The sequence below is a fragment of the Solanum lycopersicum genome, chromosome 9, assembly GCF_036512215.1.
Source record: "Solanum lycopersicum chromosome 9, SLM_r2.1".
NCBI lineage: Eukaryota > Viridiplantae > Streptophyta > Magnoliopsida > Solanales > Solanaceae > Solanum > Solanum lycopersicum.
In genome coordinates, this window is record NC_090808.1 from 63,842,031 (window position 1) to 63,864,562 (window position 22,532).

Genomic DNA, 22,532 nt, shown 5'->3' on the forward strand with positions numbered 1-22,532 from the left:
ATTTATAGAATTATTATATGTTATTTCATAAAATCAAAAGAGTTACTAAAAAAAAATAACATTATTTTTTTGGAACACGCTATGTCAAACAAATTTTAAAGTGGAGGCTATAAAAGTACTATTACACTAGTATTAATAATCATTCAAATCCAGTTTAGGTGGCAAATTTATATTTTATTATTGGCGGAAGAAAAAGTTCATGAACTTTTTTTTAGTTCTAACTTCTATTTGAATAAATTTTAGTTAACTTATTAGTTACAGCTCCTAGTATCTTCTATAGGCTGTAACTGGTTTCAACGGCGGCGAAAGTCGGTACAACTCCTAGCCGGCGTTTCACATGATTTCTTCATCGGAAAACTTCAATAGTAGTCGGAGCAACTCTGATCCAGCTGAAGAATCTCTAAATATGGTAATTACCATTCTAAATCGAATACGAAAAACCTACTCAATATCAACAACTATCAGTAGGCACAATTGCGATTTCACTCTCGTGTCTCCGAATTTCCAATTCGGTGATGAAGATTCGGCTAAACGTGTTGTGAATCCGAGTTTCATGCTTTACAATAGATGGCATACGGGCGATTAACATTCTCATCATCATGTCTATCACGACGTCCGCTCCGGTATGACGGAGAGAGGATTTTCTGGCTTGGACTTGCTGCTGATATTGGCCTTGCCGCCAGAAAAGCTTTTACAGGTTTAGTATGTGGAAGCACCGCCGTTAATGCTGATGCGGCTTATTCTATCTCCGATGTGGTATGTGTGACGTATCTATTGATGTTTATTCTTTATCTAACTTTAATCTATAAAAATGAACTCTAACTTTAATCTCTTGACCATTTGAAAATGGAGGTTGTGAGTTTCCAGAAAATAAACAACATGAAATCTGGTTTTACTTTCTATTAAACAAGTCGAACATAAGTTTGATAGAACTTGATAAACCAGCAAAAACGTTATTGATGAAAGCAAACTGGATACTTCAGTATTAATTCCAGATTAATTAATAGAGTTCACAATCTAAACTGAAATTAAAAAAAAACTCCTAAGAATTAGGGATAAAACTACTACACAGATTACAACGAATTTAGACTGTTGCAGTTGTTATGCATTTTTGTAACACCCTTTGCTTTAAGACCTGCAAACTCCAAGGTTATGCAGGAGAAGTTAAATTTGTTGCTTGGTAAAGGCTTAGTGAAGATACAAGCCTGCTGCTCCTCATTTTTGCAATAGAGAAAACTCGCATCACCATTTTTTTGCATTTCTCTTATGAAGAAAAGCTTGATATTCAAGTGTTTAGGTTTACCATGAAATACAGGACTCTGAGCCACAATGAGCTACTAAATTGATTATCATGAAAAAAAATTCTCAACCACGACACTTGAATCACTGCTGCTATTGCAGACACAAATTCTACCTCTGTAGTGTTGAGCCACTCTGAACCTACTACTAATGCTAATGCTTTCTTATGGCCTTTGAAGGTTCTGTGTGGTGTGTCATTGCTGTCCTTTCAAGCTGCAAGGATTCCCAAAGACAAAGAACATCCATACGGTCACTCTTAATTTGTATCTACACTTCAACTCTTTTGATCTTACATCACTTTCTGTACATAGCTTTATCTTTTGATTTTGTGCTTGTGTTTACTTGTGCAATAGGTGGATGTAATAGCTGCCTACCTAATTAGATTTAGTTAACTGAGGACTGTTCATTCCCGTGGTTGATTCAATAAAATCAACCAATATATGATATTGTAGTACAGCTGATATAATATGAATGTTATATCATATCTTCTATATTTATCAATGAAGACGAATCTTATCAACATTATGTCTTAGTAGAAGGCAGACAGCCCTAGAAACATGTACTCTTTCCGTTTATATTTTGTTTGACACATTTGATTGGGGGCTAGGAGTTTAAAATATTGACTTATGTAATATGTTAGTTGTAGTAGAAGAAAACATCAAAGTGATGGTTCATAAGTTAGTTTCATAGATAAATCATTACTGCAAAGTTTATATCTATAGTAAATAAATTTCAATATTTTAAAGTTGTATAACATAATACACTTGTTAGTGAAATAGAGTCAAACAGTTTGAATTAGAAAGAATATCATATATGTTGGAAGGATGGAGTATTAATATGCACAAACTTCTTACATGACATAGTGGATCTTGCTTGAGTTAAAGACAGTCAAATGTAATTGCTTGAGTTAAAGACAGTCAAATGTAACATTCATATCATACCAGCTCTATGATATATAAATCATTACATCAAAGTTTATATCTCTGTTTTCCTTACTCCTTTACCTGTGTGTTTCTTCCAAATCTAGTTGCCTAGTATTGTCCTATTGTAGCTTTGGTACCAACATTTAGATTACTTATTAAACCAATATGTTTTCTGATCAAATCATAAATCTGGTTTTGTATCTGACTTTACTTTTCATATGAACAGGACATGGTAAATTTGAGACTCTTGGAGATCTTAGAATTTCTGGTGTGCTGTTGGCTACTGCTGGAGGCATAGGGTGGCATGCTTTTGATGTTTTGCTGGTATGTATCTATAGCTAGTATACATTATGTCTAGGAGTCTATATTCCCATTGTTTGAAATTTTTTGAGACATCTCTTGCAGGGATTGTGGCGGCAGCTTCTGAAAGTTGTTAATCAGTCAATGAACTCCTCTGCACGTGCATGAGCAAGATCACCATGGAATTGATATGGATCACCTATCCTTGCTTTGAGTGTGACAATACTCTCTATAGCTGTCAAAGAAGGGTAAGATTCATTACCACCTTCAGTTTGAAAATTAAAAGAATTTGTTCCCTTTTCTTATGTATCCATATACATATTACCTTCAAGCAATTTTATGTTTATGAAATAGAGTTTCTTTGTATTGATTTATTTTTTATGAAATATTAGTTTATTTGTACACCATCAATGAATTTCCATGACCATATTCCAGACACCATCAACTGTATTTTATGTTATGAAATGCAGTTGCTTTATATTGATTACAAAAGCAAATAATGAAAGCTGTTATACTTTCTCTCAGATGCGTGGTAGTATAGCAGCTTCATTAATGAAGCAAATAATGAATCTGTGAGTTTGTTCCTAGATATATGTTCAATTTTTTTCTTGTAGATTATACTGGATAACAAAAGAGAGGGAGAAAGGGTTGGCAGTAGGTTAATTGAAGCCAATGCCTGGCATCATCGTGCCGATGCAGTATCCTCCTTTGTTGGTCTCATAGGGGATGGTTGTTGAATATTGTTTGAGACGACGGGCACAATCGATTTCTGACAACTTGAATTTTATTATACCAAAGTAAGGACTCGCTTCGGTCTTACAATCTTGATCACACTTGTTTCTTGCTTTAGCAACACTCTTTACTTGAGCATACACTTGTTTACTTTCTTGCTTTCTTATTTGTTTTTTTTGTGAAACTTACTTAGTTGTAACTAAAATGGACCACCTCTATTCATTGGAGGTGATAGAAGAATCTAGAGATATACATACTACTCTATTCTAGAATATTTCTAGCTATTTTTTTCTAGAACTATCTTTTCTAGAACATTTTTTGACTACTCCCTTAGAGTACTCATTCTAGAGATCTTTCTTCAATTCTCTACAACTCCGGAATATTCTAGATTTTTCTTGATTTATCTTAAGTAAATAATTAAGTTGGTGATGAATTCTTAATACTCCCCCTAACTATCAACTGAATTGTTTCTTTGCATTTGTTGTGAGTGTTACTCCCGCAAGTGTATGTGGTCGCTCAAGTAATATAGATTCTTTGAAGAAACGAGTTATCGTGTGTATTTGACACTTGACTCTACAAATAAAATTAAAGTGATTGTTTTCAAGATTGTGATGATTGTTTACTACTACTAATTATGCAACAAATAAAAGTAACTAATTGTGAACGACTTTAAGATGATGTTTTAAGCAAGTAAAAGTGAATTCTAGGGATGCAACATGCAAAGAATCTCATGTATCATATTATCGGCTTAGAACTAATTTTAGTTGCCAAGTTATTGGTTTGTAGGGTTAATTGTATGAGTTGGCCTACTCCAATTAGTTATCTAACTACATCGTTGAACAAAGATAAATAAACTAATTGATGAGCATATATATTTCATTCTATTTTGTAATCAAACAAGTTCGTCCGACCGTCAAACCTGAACACCTCAATCAAATGGGTTGACCGAGCTCTCTAGTCTATCTAACTCCTCCTCTCTTGATTTTAGGATTAGACAATGACACAATGTATTTATCTCTAAATGGCCAGTCAAGAAATACTAAAACAAGAATATAAAAATAACCTATAATGACAACCAAGAATTAATTCTAAAAGCTTTAGATAATTCTTTTTGATGACAAGGAAAACCCGCAGCTGCTACTCTTTGGGTGCAATAGCTCGCAAACCACATAGGAGAGGTAACCCGCACTAGGCAAGCTGATGCGACGAAAATAACGTCGAACCCTAACTATGGAGCCCTAAGGGTCTATTTATAAGAGTTGGAAAACTTGGAGGCAAAACCTACTCCAATGAGGAATCTTATTTAACACTTTTAGCACTGGGGTGTCGCGCATCCCATCACGTTTGGAAATCAACTTTGAACGATCCACCTTGGCAATGTGCCTAGCAGAGCGTCAGATAAGTGCTTCAGAATCTCATTATGTCTGAATGTTAGCCTTGGTGCCTCGTGCCTAGCAGTGCGCCTGGCCCTGGGGCCTTCATCCTTAGCTGTTTTTCATGCTTTCATGCATCTCTTTTCTTCAATTTGACTCCAATTTCCTTGAGAATTCTTGAAACCTTTAATCACATGTATTAGTGCATAATTATCACAAGTATAACAAAATCAAGTTAATAACTAAGGATCATTCTATAATTCAATAAATTCATGGGCAAATATTGACAACTTAGGCATATAAATATGCCTAAGATCAATGAGTGATTCCTGAAACCTTACAAGCATCATGACGTCCATGACGTCCATGCCCTTCACTTCCGTCAGATTATTCTGATCCCTACTCTTTCAAGAAGCTTCAAAGTTAGTAGCCTCTTTGATGTTAACCATCTTGGTTAATGTTGCATCTATGTACTTGGTGTTTGGACGCTTCAGTCTTGTAGACCTCCTCACTTGCGATTGTGACCCTTTTTGGACTTCTTCTTTCAACTCGTCCGGTGTTTCACAAGCTCCAGATTTTACAAGCTTTTTTGTTTTTGTGGAGATACCTCCTGGTTGTCTGGTTAATTTCTATCTTGTTCCCTCGTTTTATTTCGTTGAGCTTATCTTGCAGCTTTTGCTCAAGAGCTATCGAGTTCGGCAGAGAGACTTCTTTCGACCACCAAGATAACGCTTCGTCAGATACCACATTTCTTGACACATATGTCTGATTTGTGGCAGGGTCACAACACTTCCATCCTTCTATTTGTTCATCCTATCCAACAAAGATGCACAAAACAACTTCCTTTATCAAACTTGTTGCGGAGATGATTTGGCAAGAACACATAACACAACCAAAAATTTGAAAGTGATTTACAGTATGGATCATTTTTTTATGTTTTTCAATGGTGAGATGAATCTCAATTTTTCCTGCGGCAGCTTGTTGGTGACATGGACAATAGTTTTCATGCATTTTGTAGGTTTTGCTACATCCATACTATGCAACATACTTTTGCATATCTCTGCCAAATGTCTGTTTTTTTTCATTTAGCCACTCCATTTTGTTGTGGCGTATTCAGGCAATTATCATCTTCACTTTAAGATAATCATTGAACTCTAGTGACGTGTATTCTCCCCTATTGTCTGTACGGAGACATTTGATTTTTCTTCCAATATCAATCTCCACACTATATTGGAACTCTTTAAACTTCTCAAATACTTTTGATTTCTCTTTTAATTAGTAAATCGATACGTACCTTGAGAAGTCATCAATGAATGTTACCTTTTAACGGTAACCACTAATAGAGGACTGCTTGACTGGTCCAAACACGTCTGGGTGTACTAGCCCCAATGGCTCCTTCACTTGATACTTCGATTCTTCACAGGGAAGTTGACGTCAGGGTGGAGCTACAACCTAGTAAGGTTGGTCAGGTGAACACCCTTCGTCGGAAAATTATACGTCGTGTAAGTAAGATACTGTCGAATATATGTATATTTAATAAATTGAACACTCTTATGCACAACATAGGTTGGTAGTCTGGCGGCAAGCGCGCAAGTGTATGGCTCTGAGTTCTGTGGTTTGATCCCCATAAGCTGTGTTTTTTAACACTATTTTCCCGAGCTAATTTAGGTCTTTGAGGTGGTGATTTAATCCTCATTAGCTGCGTTTTTAGCTCATATTTTCTAGAACAGAAATAACACCTAATTATCAACCTTAAATTTTGAATAATCTAATAATAAGATTTTATTGTTTTCTTTATACTTTCGATCTATATTAAGTGAATTATTACGTATAACACACTCTAAAGAAATTATTTGAAGATAAATTAAAGATCACTATCCACTATTATTTTTTATTATTATTTATAAACTATTCTTTTAGAAAATGTAAAACAGTTAATAATGTTATTATGGGAAAAAAGTTTCAACAGTTCTCTTGAACTTTGAGACATTTAGTTATTTTGGATCATGAAAAAAGTCTCAATAATTCACTTAATATGAACTAGAGGGGGCTATATTTAACTAGTAGCAAAATTGTTTTTGTTGATCTTTCTCCATTAGTTTTGATTTATACAATTGATAGTTTTATAATTTTAAGTTTCCATATAAAAAAGAAGTTTCGTATAATTTAGTAATTTTATGATATGTATTTTATTTTTTTAATTTCGGTGCACCTACTCATCCGTAAAAACAAATATTTGTGCATCCACACTGCTAATTTTTTTTATCAACTCTTATATAGTTTAAACACCCTTAGCGAAATTTTTGGCTCCGCCATTGGTTGACGTGCTTTTCCATATTGACATCCAACACATATAGTGTCTCCTATAATCTCAACTCTGGGAAGGCCTTTTAATTTTGACTGATGCATCATGATTTTTAGTTTGTTGTAGCTCATGTGCCCAAGACGTCCATGCCATAGATTAGCTATACTTCATATTTTCTCAACATAAGCTGTCTCAGCTTGCATGATGTAGATTGACTCTAATCCTCTTCCTTCCATGATTGCTGTGCTTGTAACTTTTAAGTTTTAGTACACTTTTATGTCATTTGGCCCAAAGAAATAATTACCAGAATTTGTTAGTTGCGATACACATAATAAATTCTTCTTCAAACATGTAATATGGTAGATATTTTGAAGTTTCACTTGTCTCGAGCTATGATGAGACACAAACACTGTCTTGCCAATATGATTTATTGACATTTTTGAATTATTTGCAGATACCACTACTCGACTGTCTTTATATTCACTCATGTTAATGAGCTTTTTCTCATCACCAGTCATGTGATTGGATTATTCTAAATCAACGATCCAATCATGTTCATAATCGACCAATTTCTCATTTACAGTTGCAAGTGCAATCTCCTTTTCTTTGTTAGGGTGACATATGACAAGATCCTCTTGTTGATTAGTTTCTTCACTCATAAGAGGTCTTGAAATCCTAAACTTCTTTATCTTTCTTGTTTTGAGTAGAAGTATCTACGTTACCTTTAGGTTTTTTGTACCAACAATCTCTAGCATACTGTCCTTTCTTTCCACAATTGTAGCATTTCTCCATTTTTCGGTTGTTGAAGCCTTTCTCCTACTTGTTTTGTCGTTGAGTTCTTTGATGTTGATTTTTTCTCTCCCTGCCTGTGAACTTCTCTTTGCTTCTCTTTTTTGATAGTCTTGCCTTTTGTTGAATAGCGCCTTATCTTCGTCTTTTATAGTGAAACTTGATAATGACTTCTCCGAACCTTCTTCATTTGCCAACACATTTTCCAACTCAGATAAAGTTTGGTTCTGTGGCCTATTTGTGTGGGACTTTAATTATACCATTCTATTTCGGCCTTAAACCATGAACAATGATTTCCTCATTCTTGTCTCTGATTTTACCTTTGAGAAGTATAGCCTGATCGTCGTATTCCATTGAGAGATCGACAAAAGCTCATTTTCAAGTCTTTTTAATCTCGCATCATTCTTCTTTGTGAAAATCATTGTCAACGTTTCCCAATCTTCTTGTGGTGTCTTGTCATTCTTAATATGTTGTAGGAACTCATCCTCGGTGGTTACAGTGAGAGCATACATGACCTTTCCTGCTTTGACTTTCTACCTTTTTGTTGCTTCAACATTTGTTGATGCTGTGGTGTTTGAGCCACTGAAAGTAATATTGCATTCTCGTGCTTCATGATTCATTGCGTTGAACTTCTCAATGCTATTGAGAGTGCTTGCGAACTCTGCCATTGATAAGTGTCTCGCGACTTGTAGCTTCTGGCAATAGCTTGTACGATTTCTTTACTACCTTGCTCTTATCCATCAGACTCTGATATCACTTGTTGAATATTGTTTGAGACGACGGGCACTATTGACTTCTCACAACTTGAATTTTATTATATCTAAGTAAGGATCCGCTTCAGTCTTACAATGTTGATCACACTTATTGCTTGCTTCAACAACACTCTTTACTTAGCATACATTTGTTTGCTCTCTTGCTTTCTTACTTACTTGGTTACTTGGTTTGTTACTTACTTGGTTACAACTCAAATGGAACACCTCTATGTATTGGAGGTGATGGAAGAGTCTATAGAGATACATACTCTAGAATATTTCTAGCTATCTTTTTCTAGAATTACCTTTTGTAGAACATTTTTAGACTATTCTCTCTAGAATACTCATTCTAGATCTTTCTTCAATTCTCAACAACTCCAGAATATTCTAGATTTTCTTGATTTATCTTAAGTAATTAAGTTGGTGATGACTTCTTGACAATGGTAATGATCTTTATACTCAAATTTGACCTAATTATGCATCTTTTCTTTTAGCGAATGTTTCACCATTGATTTGTGTAATTGTATCATTGAGAACTAATCAAAATGTGTGTACTGGTTTTACTTTAAGCATGAAATACTAATATTTACTGTCAAGTGTTGCTATTAATTTTGTCTAGAATAGTTTATGATTTTTATATTCGCAATATCATTTTTTTATTAATAAAGTACATTTATCTATGTAATGTCTAACAACATATCCAGTGTAGTCGCACAAGTGGGGTCAGGGTAGGGTAGGATGTACGCCACCTTACTTGTATCTTTGCGGGGTAGAGAGTTTTTTCTCAATACATCCTCGGCTCAAACGAGAAGGTAATCAAAGCAAGATTGCAAGGAAATATGACAACAAAAATATCAGGATAGAAAGAAAGCAAATGAAGCAATAGATTGTACAACACCTTGGAGCATAGAATACTACGTGATTACTAGATACTACTGCTATTAAGGCTATTTGGGGTGGGGGGGGCTAGCGCTTGTCTCTCCCATCTAAATATAAGGGACAACACTTGGCTACATACGAACATTGTAACCTAATCCTCGACTTCCACACCTTTCTATTTATACCTTAAGTAATTTATGTCTAATCACCTCCCGCATCCAAGTTTTTCTTCATCCTACCTCTACCTCTTTTCTTCGTTCTATTTCTCAATTTGCCCGCCCCCTTGTCAGAATCTTTTTCATCTTCGGACGTCACATCCCTCTTTTGCCTTTTCATCAAATAGTTGCGGGACAAGTCAATCCTTCGCTGCTGCTGCTTCTTCCCCATTTATACAGCTGCCGTGCAAAACTCTAGAATTAATCCGGTCTGTTGAATCTGATGCGTGTTCGATCTGTTGCGGGGAAGAGTTTGCAACAAAATCTACTGAATAGACAGAGAAGCCCGGTAAGCCTATCAGTTCAAGCAAATCCAACTAGTTTAGGTGCCGCTTTCCAGACTTCTAAAAGCGGGTGGTTTTAAGTCCAGAGCCCTATTCTGGTGCTTCGAAGTCTGTTGGAATTTTCGATTGGTGGAGTCTAATATGGAAAATCAGTTACAGCTAGCCTTGACCAGTCCTACGCCGCCGTTGTCGAGCTTGTTGGACTCGCAGAAGGAACTCCTCAATAGCCAGATACATCAACTCCAAAACATTGTTGTACAACAATGTAACCTAACTGGCATCAATCCCCTCTCTCAAGAGATGGTTCGTTTTCTTAATCTTTGTTTTTTTTTATTTGAGTACTTGTTTCTCTGAAAATTCTGAATATACGTCTTGTACTTAGTTGGAAGTGATAGTTTTAGGAAATGTAGGAACTAGCATTGGTTAAGTTGATAGCTCATTAAGTTTTATGATTAACTAGATTTACCTTTTACAGAAAATGGTAGTGAATTTATGGTTATGTAAGTCATAAGTGTAACATACTATATGTGGTTGTATAATTGAAGGATTAATAAATAACTTGAGATTAACAGTGTGTATATCTTTTGATGACACATTATCCTCTTGAGATCCCATAATCATCTTCTTAGAAGTACTGTATTGAAGGTGAATTATCTCTTTTCTCTTTTGATACAGAGAAATCCGTGTGGATCCAACTCTTAGTACCAACCACAACCTTCGAAACTAAGTGATAATGAGCCGATTCCCCTATCTACTGATTCCTAATCTCTCTCTATATCCTCTCTACCAAATTTCCCTTCCTTTCTTCCCTAGAAAATTTCTGATCAATTTCTCCAGTTTGTTTGCTCGTAAATGCTACCTTAATACATGATTTATAAGTTGGTCACAAAAATGAGATTCCTCTGCTGAATTAATTTTTCTATTCTTGGATTTCTACATACATGGGCTACAGTTCTCAAACCTCTTCTCATTACATTGGGTGATTTGGGAACTTATTTCTGCCGATGGCTCATTCATTTTTGTTCCCCTGTGCAGGCTGCTGGAGCTCTTTCAATAAAAATTGGTATGACTCCTTGGCCTAAATTAATATCATGATGCTTGTGTAGTCGAGTAAAAAATTTAGTTGACTTGGATCCCTTCTGAGAACAAACACACAGGAGGTCATATTGACATATTCATTTGTTACTCTTGTATTATTTTTTGCAGATTGATTATACTACATGAAGCATGTTGCTTTTGTTGGGTGGTTCTTTCATTGTTTTCTGTTTTATTTGCTTTTTACTTGTATATTTGTTTTTTATTTTATTTGCTTTTTGCGTATCATCTTTCTTAAAAATTATTTGCTTTTGTAGTAGTTTTTTTTGTTGCAAGTACAACATTGCTTTTATGTACCAGAATTACTTGTCTTGATGTTTGGTGAACTTGCTTAACGATCTAAGTTGCTACTGTCATCTTATTTTTACAAGCTGATGCTTTAATCTAAATTATATTTAATGCTTCTCTGTTGTTATTAGCGTAAATTATGCTGTTGACGACTTCAATTTTTGTGCGAGCTATTCTGGTTCCATTTGTATTCTGTTAAGTTTAACATCATCTGTTGCAGGTAAAAGGCCAAGGGATCTCCTAAACCCCAAGGCAATCAAGTATATGCAATCTGTTTTCTCTGTCAAAGATGCAATCAGCAAGAAGGAAGCACATGAAATTAGTGCTCTTTTTGGTGTCACAGTCACACAGGTGTGTTGCTTTTTCACAGTTTTTAATGGAATAATCATTTCTCCATTCTGCCTGGCTGGAATTTTGTTTAGAACTTTTCTACATTAGTGAATGTCGATTATTTTAAATGAGATTGGATTCCTTGTCTAGAAATTGAATTCAGATCATAGATCAACAAGAGCAATTGTTTAACTTGTAAATCTCAGTATCTCTCATTTGTTTCAGGAGCAATGGTTTGACTTGTAAATTTCGGTATCTCACATTTGTTAGATGCTATGATGTGCAATAATCCTATGCTCATGAGTCATCATTGTTCAAAAGATTTATATTTTTCCGTGGAATGTCACTCTTAAAAACTATGAAAGCAGCATATGTTGGTGGCATCTGCATGCTAGTTGCACCATCTTCTTTTAGTTCAGGTTTGCTATTTTGGATATTAGGAGCACACTAGTGCTCTCCAGAACAGGCTATTTCGGAATTATGCACCTTTTTGTGTTTGATGATGTAGCTCCTTAGTCCTTAGAAATACATTCCCCTTTTCTCCTTCGCTTTTTGGGCGGTTTTGGTATGGAAAGATTCCTTAATCCTTTCTGCATAGACATTCAGTAGCTTTCTCTGGTGCAATTTAAGCTGGAAGATGATATAAGATCTGTGCATTCTCCAATTTCGTCTTCTCTGACAATTTCCACGTTGTTTGTTTGATTGTCATCTTTGCATTTGCAGGTTCGGGACTTCTTTACAGCTCAGCGCACAAGAGTAAGAAAGTTCCTGAGGTTGTCTAGAGAGAAGCCTATCACAACCAATTTATCTATTGAAGGCCCGATCCCATTGAGTTCTGATCCTAGTTCACAAACAGAACCAGTTCCCCTAGACAGTGTGGTTCCAATCTCTACAGAGGATGGAAAATCTTGTTCGACACAAGATGAGGTCCTAACTGCCATGGATGAGAGGGATAGACATTTTGTTGATAATATTCTTACTTTAATGTGCAAGGAAGAAACCTTTTCTGGGAGGGTTAAGCTGATGGACTGGATCTTGGAAGTACAAAACCCCTCTGTGCTATATTGGTATGTGAGAGTTATGGTCGTTGAATTTAAATTGTATTATAGTTTACTCCGTTCCTAATATAATTTTTTTTCTTAATACATATTTTTAGGTTTTTAACTAAAGGGGGTGTCATGATCTTATCTGCATGGTTGAGTGAAGCAGCTGGAGAAGAGCAAACCAGCGTTCTTCATCTCATCCTGAAGGTCCATATTGATCCTTTAAGTTTAGATCATTGGCCCATAATGTCATTTTTTCTGCTAGAATATTGTTGTTCTAATTGTTACTTGGTTATCAGGTACTCTGCCATCTTCCTTTACACAAAGCATTTCCTGGACATATGTCTGCTATACTGCAGAATGTTAACAGCCTGCGATTCTATCGGACTCCAGGTGTGTTGTCCTCGCATTCAACAACTCCTTATTGTATCTTTAGGTAACTTTGTGTTAAAAAGACATTAAAAAACTTAATCTGCTCATCTCCATGGCTTATACATCTCTGGTAGCTTGTCTGAAGCTTGAGTATTATTGATATTATGCCGCATTACAGAGTTTCCTGAAACTTGGTTGGATATTTAGGAAACATGTCAATCAAAGTCAGCACATCTTTTAAGAATTATGCGTATATGGCATGTCATATTAGGACATTACTTTCAGAAATCACTGTGCTGGCAATGTAATCATTTTCAGTATTTCGTTATCTCAGACGATCTGTTGTGTTTTTGCTGTCAAATAGGACAGTGTTCTTGGAAACTATTTCACTGGCCATACATTCAACTATATCTTTCTTAACTTCAGATGATTTTTTTGGACTTTCAATCTGTAAAATTTGATATTTCAACTGATCATATTCTGAGAGACAAAGGAAAGCATCATCGAATAAATATGTTTATTTCTAGACTGCATCAGTAATATAAAATTTGTTAGATAAGAAGACACTACTAAATTAGATTTGGTTGCATTTTCTTTTATTTGTATCATCCGGTCAGAGTAATTTGCTATTTCGGTGGGGTTTATACTGTATTTTCATGATAGCTGGCTTCTGTACTGCACTATATTTGTATTTTTTGGGATGGGGAGGGGGGTGATGAGTGGTTGAGAGAGAGAAACCCTTCTTCAGCTCCATCAGTATTTTGGATCTCTCATTCATCTCATTTGAAGATCAGATATCTCAGACAGGGCAAGAGTTTTGCTTGAAAGATGGAGCAACATATTTGCAAAGAGCCAGGCTATGACGAAACATAATGGGGTTAAATCTGCTAGTGATATGCATGATGAAATGTTATTGCAGCAGAGGTAAGCTTTGGTCGTGCCTCAAAAATATTTTTATGGCTTTTTTCAGTTATCAACACATCTGTTGCTGTTTGCAGCATTAGCGAAGTTGTGGGCGACGAAATATGGAACTCAAAAATTGAGGACGTTGTAAGTTTATTGCGAACTTAAATGTATTTGGTTGAGAAGATACTGGTTTTTTTCAATAAAAAAGAAGAGCGGATTTCTAATCTTACTTGATCATTTTCCTTCTATTTGGTATTTTAGGAAGAAGCTCATGCAAACCTCTGTGGGACTTCAGAGAATTCAAGGTCTGTTGTGTTCTTACTACCTTGCGTTTTGTAATTGTTGATGAATTTCTAAGCACACACCTCTTTTCAGGAAGTTGGATTCTCCACAGCCAGTTAAATTGCTTATGGCATCTTCAGATGATTCTAACAAGAGGCTTAAAGGAGCTTCGGTGACTAGTATCCTTGTATTCCCCTATGGTTAATTCAATTTTTCAATAACTTGCAGTCTAATGTCTTCATTTATCTCGATTGAATGATGGCTCCTCGTTCCTTGGACAATAAGCTGTCGTTGGAAGAAATTTTGATTTCTCATTTGTTTCCATGCTTTGAAATCATTGGTATTCAGAAGTTCCCATATGACATACTCATCAAATAGATTTGAGCATGGTAGGGAAAATAGCTATGGTTTTTCCTTCCCTTTTCTGATTTCTTACACTTGCATAGAATGCCTTAACTACTTCAGAATCTCGAGAGCGCAGAAAAGTTCAGCTAATGGAACAACCAAGCGAAAGAACAATAGCAAGGAGCCTAGGAAGACCAGCAGCACCTGCAACTCAAGGCCGCCCACTCTCAGCTGATGATATCCAAAAAGCAAAAATGCGTGAACAGTTTTTGAAGAGTAAATATGGGAAAACTAATAATGATGACAGTTCTTGGGTGAAGCCTCAAGCTCCAAATGAAATTACCTCTTCACCAAATGGTATCTTGCTTGGAGCTCCAAAATTGCAAGATCGGCCTAAAGTTGAGGAATGTGAGAAGCTCAATAGTGTTGCCTCTCAAGGGTCCAGTCAGCTTGAAAATCATCTCAAGTTGAGTCTTGACGTAGAGGAACCTCCATGGAAAAGGTGCAAGAAAATGCAGATCCCATGGAAGAAACCACCAGGTAAATTTGCTGTTGTTTGTTGCTGAAAGACCGTTCTTGTTAATCTGTAGATTTAAGAAAAGGAGGAACATTGGTTTTTTTATCGGTTGAAAAGGCAATGTCACCTCTCGTCTAATATTATTGCTCCATTTTTTCTCCACAATTCCTTTCATTATTCTTTTGGTTTCTCTGTTCCAATTTATGTGACACACTTTCCCTTTTATCCGTTTAAAAAAGAATGTCACCTTTCTATAATTAGAAAAAATTCAACTTTAAAATTTCACAACACAAATGGTCAAAGTTTAGACCACACATTTCAGAAGTTTTCGATTCCTTATTTAAATTTTGTGCCAAGTGAAATGGTGCCACCTAAATTGGGACTGGAGTGAGTAATACACACGATTCAACTGTGAGAGTCGTCTCTAGTAAAGTAGTTAGCAACTCAGCCTTGGTCTCTAACTTGCCATACATTATGGTTAGCGTGGTCTTCAACTTGTCAGAAAAAAGAAAAGAAAAGGAAAATGATTTTCTTGAGCTTTTCCCTCTAATTTATTTTCATGGTAGTCGAGTTAAAGACGATCAGGTTTCTGTTGTCCTCCATAAATTCATTATTCTAGGAACTATTTACTGGGGAAATAGAGATGTTGCTTAGTAAAACTACTAGCTCAACTCTCGAAATATCTCTGAAGCAAACAGTTAGTTTTCATTGTTAAACTATCAATTGGGCATCTTAGGTCTTGATCTTTAATCAAAATAAGCAACTGTTTCCACTTGGTTTTAAATGTTGTATTTCTAAAATCTTTTGGAAATTATGGGTTTTCTGTGGAGCAGTTGATTGCCAAGTGTGCCTTCTCATTGTGAAGGAAATCCTACTTGCAAGTAAGGGAAATTTTTTGCCTCACTTGGATGAAAACGTCTGCATTTTGCCTAAAATCAATCAGACAGGAATAATCAGAAAAAGAAGCAGTGAAGTAAAGGTCAAAATGCCTGTCTTGGGACGATATCAATCTATTTTTTTGGGAAGATATCAATCTATTTTTTAAGTTAACTGCTTATAGTGTGGTTTCATAGATGATCAGTATGAGACGCCAGAACATGATGATTAGGTGGGAATATACTGTACCTCTTAGTTTTTTTTATACTTTTTGACTCTTCGTAGCCATATGCTTTTTACGAAAGGAGTTCAGTAATTTCAGTAATTATTCAACAGTATGGAGTTCAGTAATTTTTTGTTTTCGCTGTTTGTGGTCTTTGGTTGTTTTTAAATTTGTGGACAATGGTTTACACTTTAAAGGATAAAAACAAGTCAGTTTCTACTGTGATGATACTCTTTCTATCATAAGAATTTTTCTCTCTTCTAGTCTCACATCTACACACTATTTATTATCATCCCTTACTGTACTACCAGTTGTCCTGCAAAATTTTTAGGGGTCGTTTGTGTTAGTTACGTTGGGGTTAGTTATGCCTCTATTAGTTATCCTGGTATAATTTCTTATTGACTGTTCAAGTTTCTTGTATTAAATATTATAACATGCATTGCATGATTGCATAATTTTTAAGTTAATTGTTTACAAAAATACCCATCGACTTATTTAGTTGAAAAAGGATTCGAGGGACCTCATGGGTATTTTTGTCGTTCATTGTTTATCCCGGTATAACTAATTCCAGTACTATTCCACCCTTCAGTAGGGATAATCTATTTTGGTACTAATTACTAATTTTTGCATAACTTCTCGTTGATTAGTACCCAAACAAGGAATAAGGCACTACTAAATTTTATCTCTGGACTATCTATGCTTGTTCAGTAGACTAGGGATCCTTAGAGAATGTAATATTATTACAGGGTGTTATTATTTAGCAGATTTTTAGTTTGGTCAAACGCTGAAGCTTAGTTTGAGACAACATGTTGATGAAGCCAAATGTATGTTCCTATTTTTGCATTGTGTGGTGTTTGGATTTTATTTTTGTTTTTGACAAAATTGGCTAAGATATAGGTGTGTTTGGTACTGATGGGAAATATATTAGCAAAAAATGTTTTAGTCAAGGAAAATATTTTGTAGTGATCGGTTTATTTTTCTTTACAAATACTCTACCCATTCAATCAACACTAAGGGTAGTTTGGTAGCTGATTTGGAGGTGATCTATGCATGTATTAAAATTCTACATAAGTAATACCACGTTCCAGCATTACTAATACACCATATTCAGTACTTTTCTAATACTTAACCAAACGATCCCTCAGATAATATTTCAGTATCTAATTTTAAAAGATATCGTCAAAACACTAATAGCATACCTTGCAATCTTGCACGTAGCACGTATATATTTTTAACCCACAAAATTTGGAGATGATCTAAAAAATGGTGACCTGACCTGACTTAAAGACGTTTTTCACAAAAAGTATTTTCATCTAAAACATTTTTCTCTGTACAAAGAGCACCTTAGAAAAGAAAATGTCTAGTTTAAATGCGTGAACATGTAATTGCCTGCTCTTCCTATAGCTGCCTTACTGTCATCAAGGACTGTTCACTTTCATCAGCTCTTGCTATTGAACTCTTCCTCAACCCCACTCCCACCGCCACCCAATCACTAAAATGTCATGTAATTCAAGATAGGCTTCTTACTTTGTCTATCAAAAACAGCTTTACCCTCCTTAGCTTTCATTTGGCCATCACACTCGGTTTGTTGTTGTATTTTTTATTTACTTGTTAGATATAAAAAGACCCTAGTGTTCTTTGTCCAAAAAGAAATCTGAAAAGCAGGATATAGAAATTTGTTGGACTACAGAGAATGACTAACCCCAACCCACTTTGCCCCGTGGGGTGGCATTCATCAGATAAAACAAGAGGAAACAACGGTTGCGGCAGATCATTAGATCTTTCTTATGGGCATAAATTGAAACGATAGGATATTTGCAGTGTCAGTTCCTTATACCCCCCCCCCCCCCCCCCTTCTTCCCTGCGTGCACCCCACAAAGCAACATGTAGTGCTGCCTGTAGATGCACGTTTCTGAAGGCCAAATGCAAGCTGTCTTCTGCATATATAGGCAGTTTAGCAAGTGTTTTCCCTGCACATTATTCCAAGAGGCCAACTCCAAATTTTAAGCTTAAAAATCTAAAGAAGTTGGTCAATTTTTAGTTTGATATTGGATTGGTCGATTCTTGTTGACCTCCACTCTGTGGACAGGGAAAACAAGCAAGTGTTTCAAATGTTAATGGTGGTACAGACATGGTTATCCTTTTGATGTTGGACTTTCATGTGATTATTTTGTTTTATTCTCTTGGTGGAGACGAAAGTAGGTGTGACAAACAGCACTTTTTTATGTAGCTCAAGGTCTTGATCTGTTTACGTGTGTGATTGGATCCAATTATTCAATTTTGAAACTCCTATAATTCTGTCCCTTCTACCCTCCCCCTCCTTCACGGCTCGATGTGTAGAAAATCCAGGATGGGAAGTTGTAGACTCATCCTCTTCATATCAAGAATAAAAAAATATCTCCAATTCTGATCACCAGGTTGTTACTTTTTAGTATGTCTTACTTTGTCCGAAGTTGTAAATAACTTTTTAAAACAACATTTCTAAGTGGTATATGTTGACTTCTGGTTTAACAAATTTGAATCATCCGCAGCTGGTATTATCTTATTGGGAGATAATGTACGTATGCAAAAGTTGGAATTCTTGTCTGTTAATGGTCATCCTTATTATGCAGTTATCCTTTTTTAACCTCTCCTGTTTGATGCAGGGTTGCAGCTCCGATATGCATCGAGGGTTTGTGCAGGGGGTGAGAGTAAAGAAGTCGACGTTCAGAATAAGAGAGTCCGTCGAGAGACGGAAGCCATTTACAGGACAGTCCAGGAAATCCCATTGAACCCCAAGGAACCTTGGGATCCTGAAATGGAGCCTGATGACACATTAACCACTGAAGTCCCGCTTGAGCAATTACCAGATGAGGAACGTGCTGAAACAGGTGTTTTGCCGCAGGAGGACAGAGAAACTGAAACTGCTGTATTGGCTAGTACGTCAAATTGCATTGCAACTACAGCAAAACCTGATTTAGAGTTGCTTGCTACACTGTCAAATGGCATTGCAACTACAGCAAAACCTGATTTAGAGTTGCTTAATATACTGCTAAAACATCCAGGGCTGGTTTATGCTTTGACGTCTGGCCAAGGTGGAAACTTGCTCAGTGAGCAAATTGTAAAGCTGCTTGATTCGATCAAAGCCAACGAGAGGAATTCACTGAGCATTCAAACAAATTTAGCCAGAGGCGCTGGGAAGAAAGTTGAAGTTTCTCTTCCATCCCTCACTCCTTCCAGTGATCCTGGAACGGTGCGTTATCTAGTCACATTTTGTACAGATTTTTACTATTATGGAATTTGGACGGGGATTTCTTTTCCTCAGTTGTCTCCTCTCCTCTCTCTTTTCCATTTTTTTCTCCACTTCTTCTCGTTTAGTTTTTCCAGACAAGTAAACTAGAAACAAATAATAAGATAATCATAAAGCAAATGAAGCCTGCACCCTGAATCACATTGGTAAATACAAGTTGTCTTCCTAGTTTGCACTGTACTTTGAGAATCTCCGCTTATTTCGAGGTCCCCCTAATTCAAACGAGGATTTTTCACTTATTCATGAAAAATAAAACACAATACTTGACTAATATCCTGGGTTAATTGTTGTGCTATACTGTCTTCTTGACATCTTATTACTTCTCTGAAATGGGCTCTAATTCATTTTTTAACTTTTTTTTTGTCTTTCGTGCAGAGTGGATTGTCAATGCAGAACTCTGTTAAAAATCCTTTCTCACAGAGAAGTTCAATGGTGGTTCCAGAAGCAAATGATGTGCCCCAACACGCGGGGTTGGTCCATTCACAGGAAACTCATCAAGTTAGCAGTTTGTTGCATCAGCAGGCGCCCCTTGTGCAACAATTGGCCCAACAGTTGGCACTGCTTCAAGCAGCTGCAGCGTCTTATGGTGTGTCCCAACACGCCGTGTTGGTCCATTCACAGGAAATTCATCAGGCTAGCAGTTTGGTGCATCAACAGACGCCCCTTTTGCCACAATTGGCCCGACAATCTGCACTGCTTCAGGAAGCTGCAGGGTCTTATGGTGTGCCCCAACATGCCCCTTTGGTCCATTCACAGGAAATTCATCAAGCTAGCAGTTTTGTGCATCAGCAGATGCCCCTTGCACCACAATTGTCCCAACAGTCTGCACCGCTTCAGGAAGCTGCAGGGTCTTATGGTGTGCCCCAGCGCGCCCCGATGGACCATTCACAGGAAATTCATCAAGCTAGCAGTTTGGTGCATCAGCAGACGCCCCTTGTGCCACAATTGGCACTGCCTCAAGCAGCTGCAGGGTCTTATGGTGTGCGCCAACACGGCCCGTTGGTCCATTCACAGGACATTCATCAAGCTAGCAGTTTTGTGCATCAGCAGATGCCCCTTGCACCACAATTAGCCCAACAGTCTGCACTGCTTCAGGAAGCTGCAGGGTCTTATGGAAATGATCATCGACCATCTCTGCTAAATCCTCGTATAAACCAGACGGTCCTTGCAAATCCTATGCATTCACAATCATCTGCCGCCTCAGAACCAGCAGTAAATAGAAATAATTACTTTTTCTCTGGATCGACGGAATACAATCAACAGAGTGCCACTGCAGCAAGAATCCAAGGTGTAACATATGGTAATATTCGATCTTCGCAAATGCCTATAGCTAATGTACAACAAAGAACTATTAGCCTACATGCACCTCAGATGTCACTAGAAAGGCCACAACTACAAACACAGAGGCAACCTGGATATGCACCTGAACATATATGGGGGACTATACCGGGATCTGCTTTAAGTCGGGTTCATCAAGAAAATGCCATTCCTAATCGTTACAATCCACATGTTGCCGGGCATGTAGAACCAGGATTACAACAGGCTGCGTGGAGAGGAAACAACAACTATGCCGAGGGAGCTGGGTTTGAATCTTGGAGGCCTGATAATAGACCTGTCAGGCGTCAGGAACAGGTAGCAAGATGGAACTATGCAGAACCTCAGATGAATATGAGAGACTGCTACAGATCTGATTGGTCTGCATCGAGTAATCCTTGGCATTATTCTGGTTATCGTGGTCATGCTGATGGTGTGAATGAGAGGCAGGGTGACGGACCTGATTGGTCTACATCGCGTAATCCTGAGCATTATTCTGGTTATCGTGGTCGTGCTGATGGTGTGAATGAGAGGCGGGGTGACAGGAGAAGGAGAAGCTAACCATCAAACGCCAGGCCATTTGATTCTTTTGACTAGAGAGTCGTTAGTGTTTTCATCAGAGTAGAACGTTCTAGGAGGGGGTTGCATTTTGCACATGAAATGGTTGTAAACTTGTATTGTCAGCTTGTCACATTACTTTATTTTGTTCCTGAATTGATACCTGTCAACATCAAATTAGATGATTGGGAACTTGGGATCATGCCAAGAATCTTTTAGAAAAAAAAAAAAAGATTTTTATCCTAGTCAAGGGCATACTATGTCTTGATTGAGTCCCTACTTTGAAATGCTGTGTATCTTTCATTAGAATTGAGGTGTTGTTTGGTTGGGAATAAGTTATTTTGAGATCAATTATCTCAGGATAAGTTATTTTGGGATAAATTATTCCACTATGTATATATGATAACTTATTTCATTACTAAGGTATAAATTCCTAGGAGTGTCTAATACCTCCAATCAAATGCAGGATATAATAATTTTTTATTTTTGGGATTAGTAAACGTTATATCTCCTATCAAATGACTTCTTAAAGATAATTAATTACGTGCTTGTTTTAATTTATCTGATTTGTTTTAATTTGACATGAAATTTTAAAAAATAAAGAAAATTACTGTAGCATTACATTAAATATATATCAAATGTATTAAAATAACATTAATATTGTGATCATAGTAAACACATTACTCTGAAAAATTGAAATTAAGATAAAAATATAAGTGTCATTTTTTTTTTATAAATGCACGTACCAAAACAAAAATATGTCAAATAAATTGATATGGAAGGTGGAGGGAGTATATACTATTAATACTTATTATTTGACATATCAATTTTTTTTATAAAAGTTGGGATACACAAAGTAGTTATTGACAGAAGCAGATGAAGTTCATGATCTTAAGGCTCTTTGTATTTGACTTTTGAATTATGACTCGTAAGCCAAAATCATAAGTTATGATTTCTAATTTATTATTTTGCTTATTTTTGGTATTTTGACTAAGTTCATGATTATAGGGTTTGTTTGGATTGATTTTTGGCTTGTGACATATAAGTCAAAAGTCATAAGTTAGGATTTTAATTTATGACTTTTGACTTATTTTTGTTATTTTGACTTTAAAGTAAGTGCTTATAAGTCATTTTTAGCTTCACTTCAAAATTGACTAAAAATTATTTTGGCTTAAAAACACTTAAAATAAGTCAATCCAAACGGATACGACTTAAATCCATTTGAATTAGCTGAATTTAACTC

At 36.3% G+C, this 22,532-nt stretch overlaps 1 protein-coding gene across 5 annotated transcripts; it reads left to right on the forward strand.

The window, feature by feature from the left end:
• The first annotated feature begins 141 nt into the window (after positions 1-141).
• Positions 142-21,711, forward strand: LOC101260081 (homeobox protein LUMINIDEPENDENS-like). Of its 5 annotated transcripts, none has more exons than XM_010328298.4 (16): positions 142-756; positions 1,479-1,562; positions 2,449-2,546; positions 2,628-2,770; positions 10,887-10,914; positions 11,455-11,585; positions 12,288-12,631; positions 12,721-12,814; positions 12,907-13,000; positions 13,774-13,903; positions 13,978-14,029; positions 14,147-14,190; positions 14,261-14,346; positions 14,633-15,052; positions 18,774-19,360; positions 19,793-21,711. In XM_010328298.4, the coding sequence occupies exons 4-16, from the start codon at positions 2,687-2,689 to the stop codon at positions 21,290-21,292; spliced, it is 3,594 nt and encodes a 1,197-aa protein (XP_010326600.2). In that variant the 5' UTR covers positions 142-756; positions 1,479-1,562; positions 2,449-2,546; positions 2,628-2,686; the 3' UTR covers positions 21,293-21,711. The 5 variants fall into 5 exon arrangements, with proteins under 5 accessions (XP_010326600.2, XP_069144907.1, XP_069144908.1 ...); XM_069288806.1 differs by having other exon boundaries at positions 366-756; positions 1,479-1,548; XM_026033008.2 differs by lacking the exons at positions 142-756; positions 1,479-1,562; positions 2,449-2,546; positions 2,628-2,770 and adding exons at positions 9,717-9,856; positions 9,938-10,154.
• Positions 21,712-22,532: the final 821 nt, after the last annotated feature.

What these genes read in the sequence shown, in the direction of transcription:
- LOC101260081 (XM_069288805.1), top strand. Translation starts at nt 9,993, where the DNA reads ATGGAAAATCAGTTACAGCTAGCCTTGACCAGTCCTACGCCGCCGTTG. An exon ending in GCGATTCTATCGGACTCCAG is followed by an intron (nt 13,001 to 13,773) that starts GTGTGTTGTCCT and finishes TTTGAAGATCAG; the next exon opens with ATATCTCAGACAGGGCAAGA. An exon ending in TAAAGGAGCTTCGGTGACTA is followed by an intron (nt 14,347 to 14,632) that starts GTATCCTTGTAT and finishes TAACTACTTCAG; the next exon opens with AATCTCGAGAGCGCAGAAAA.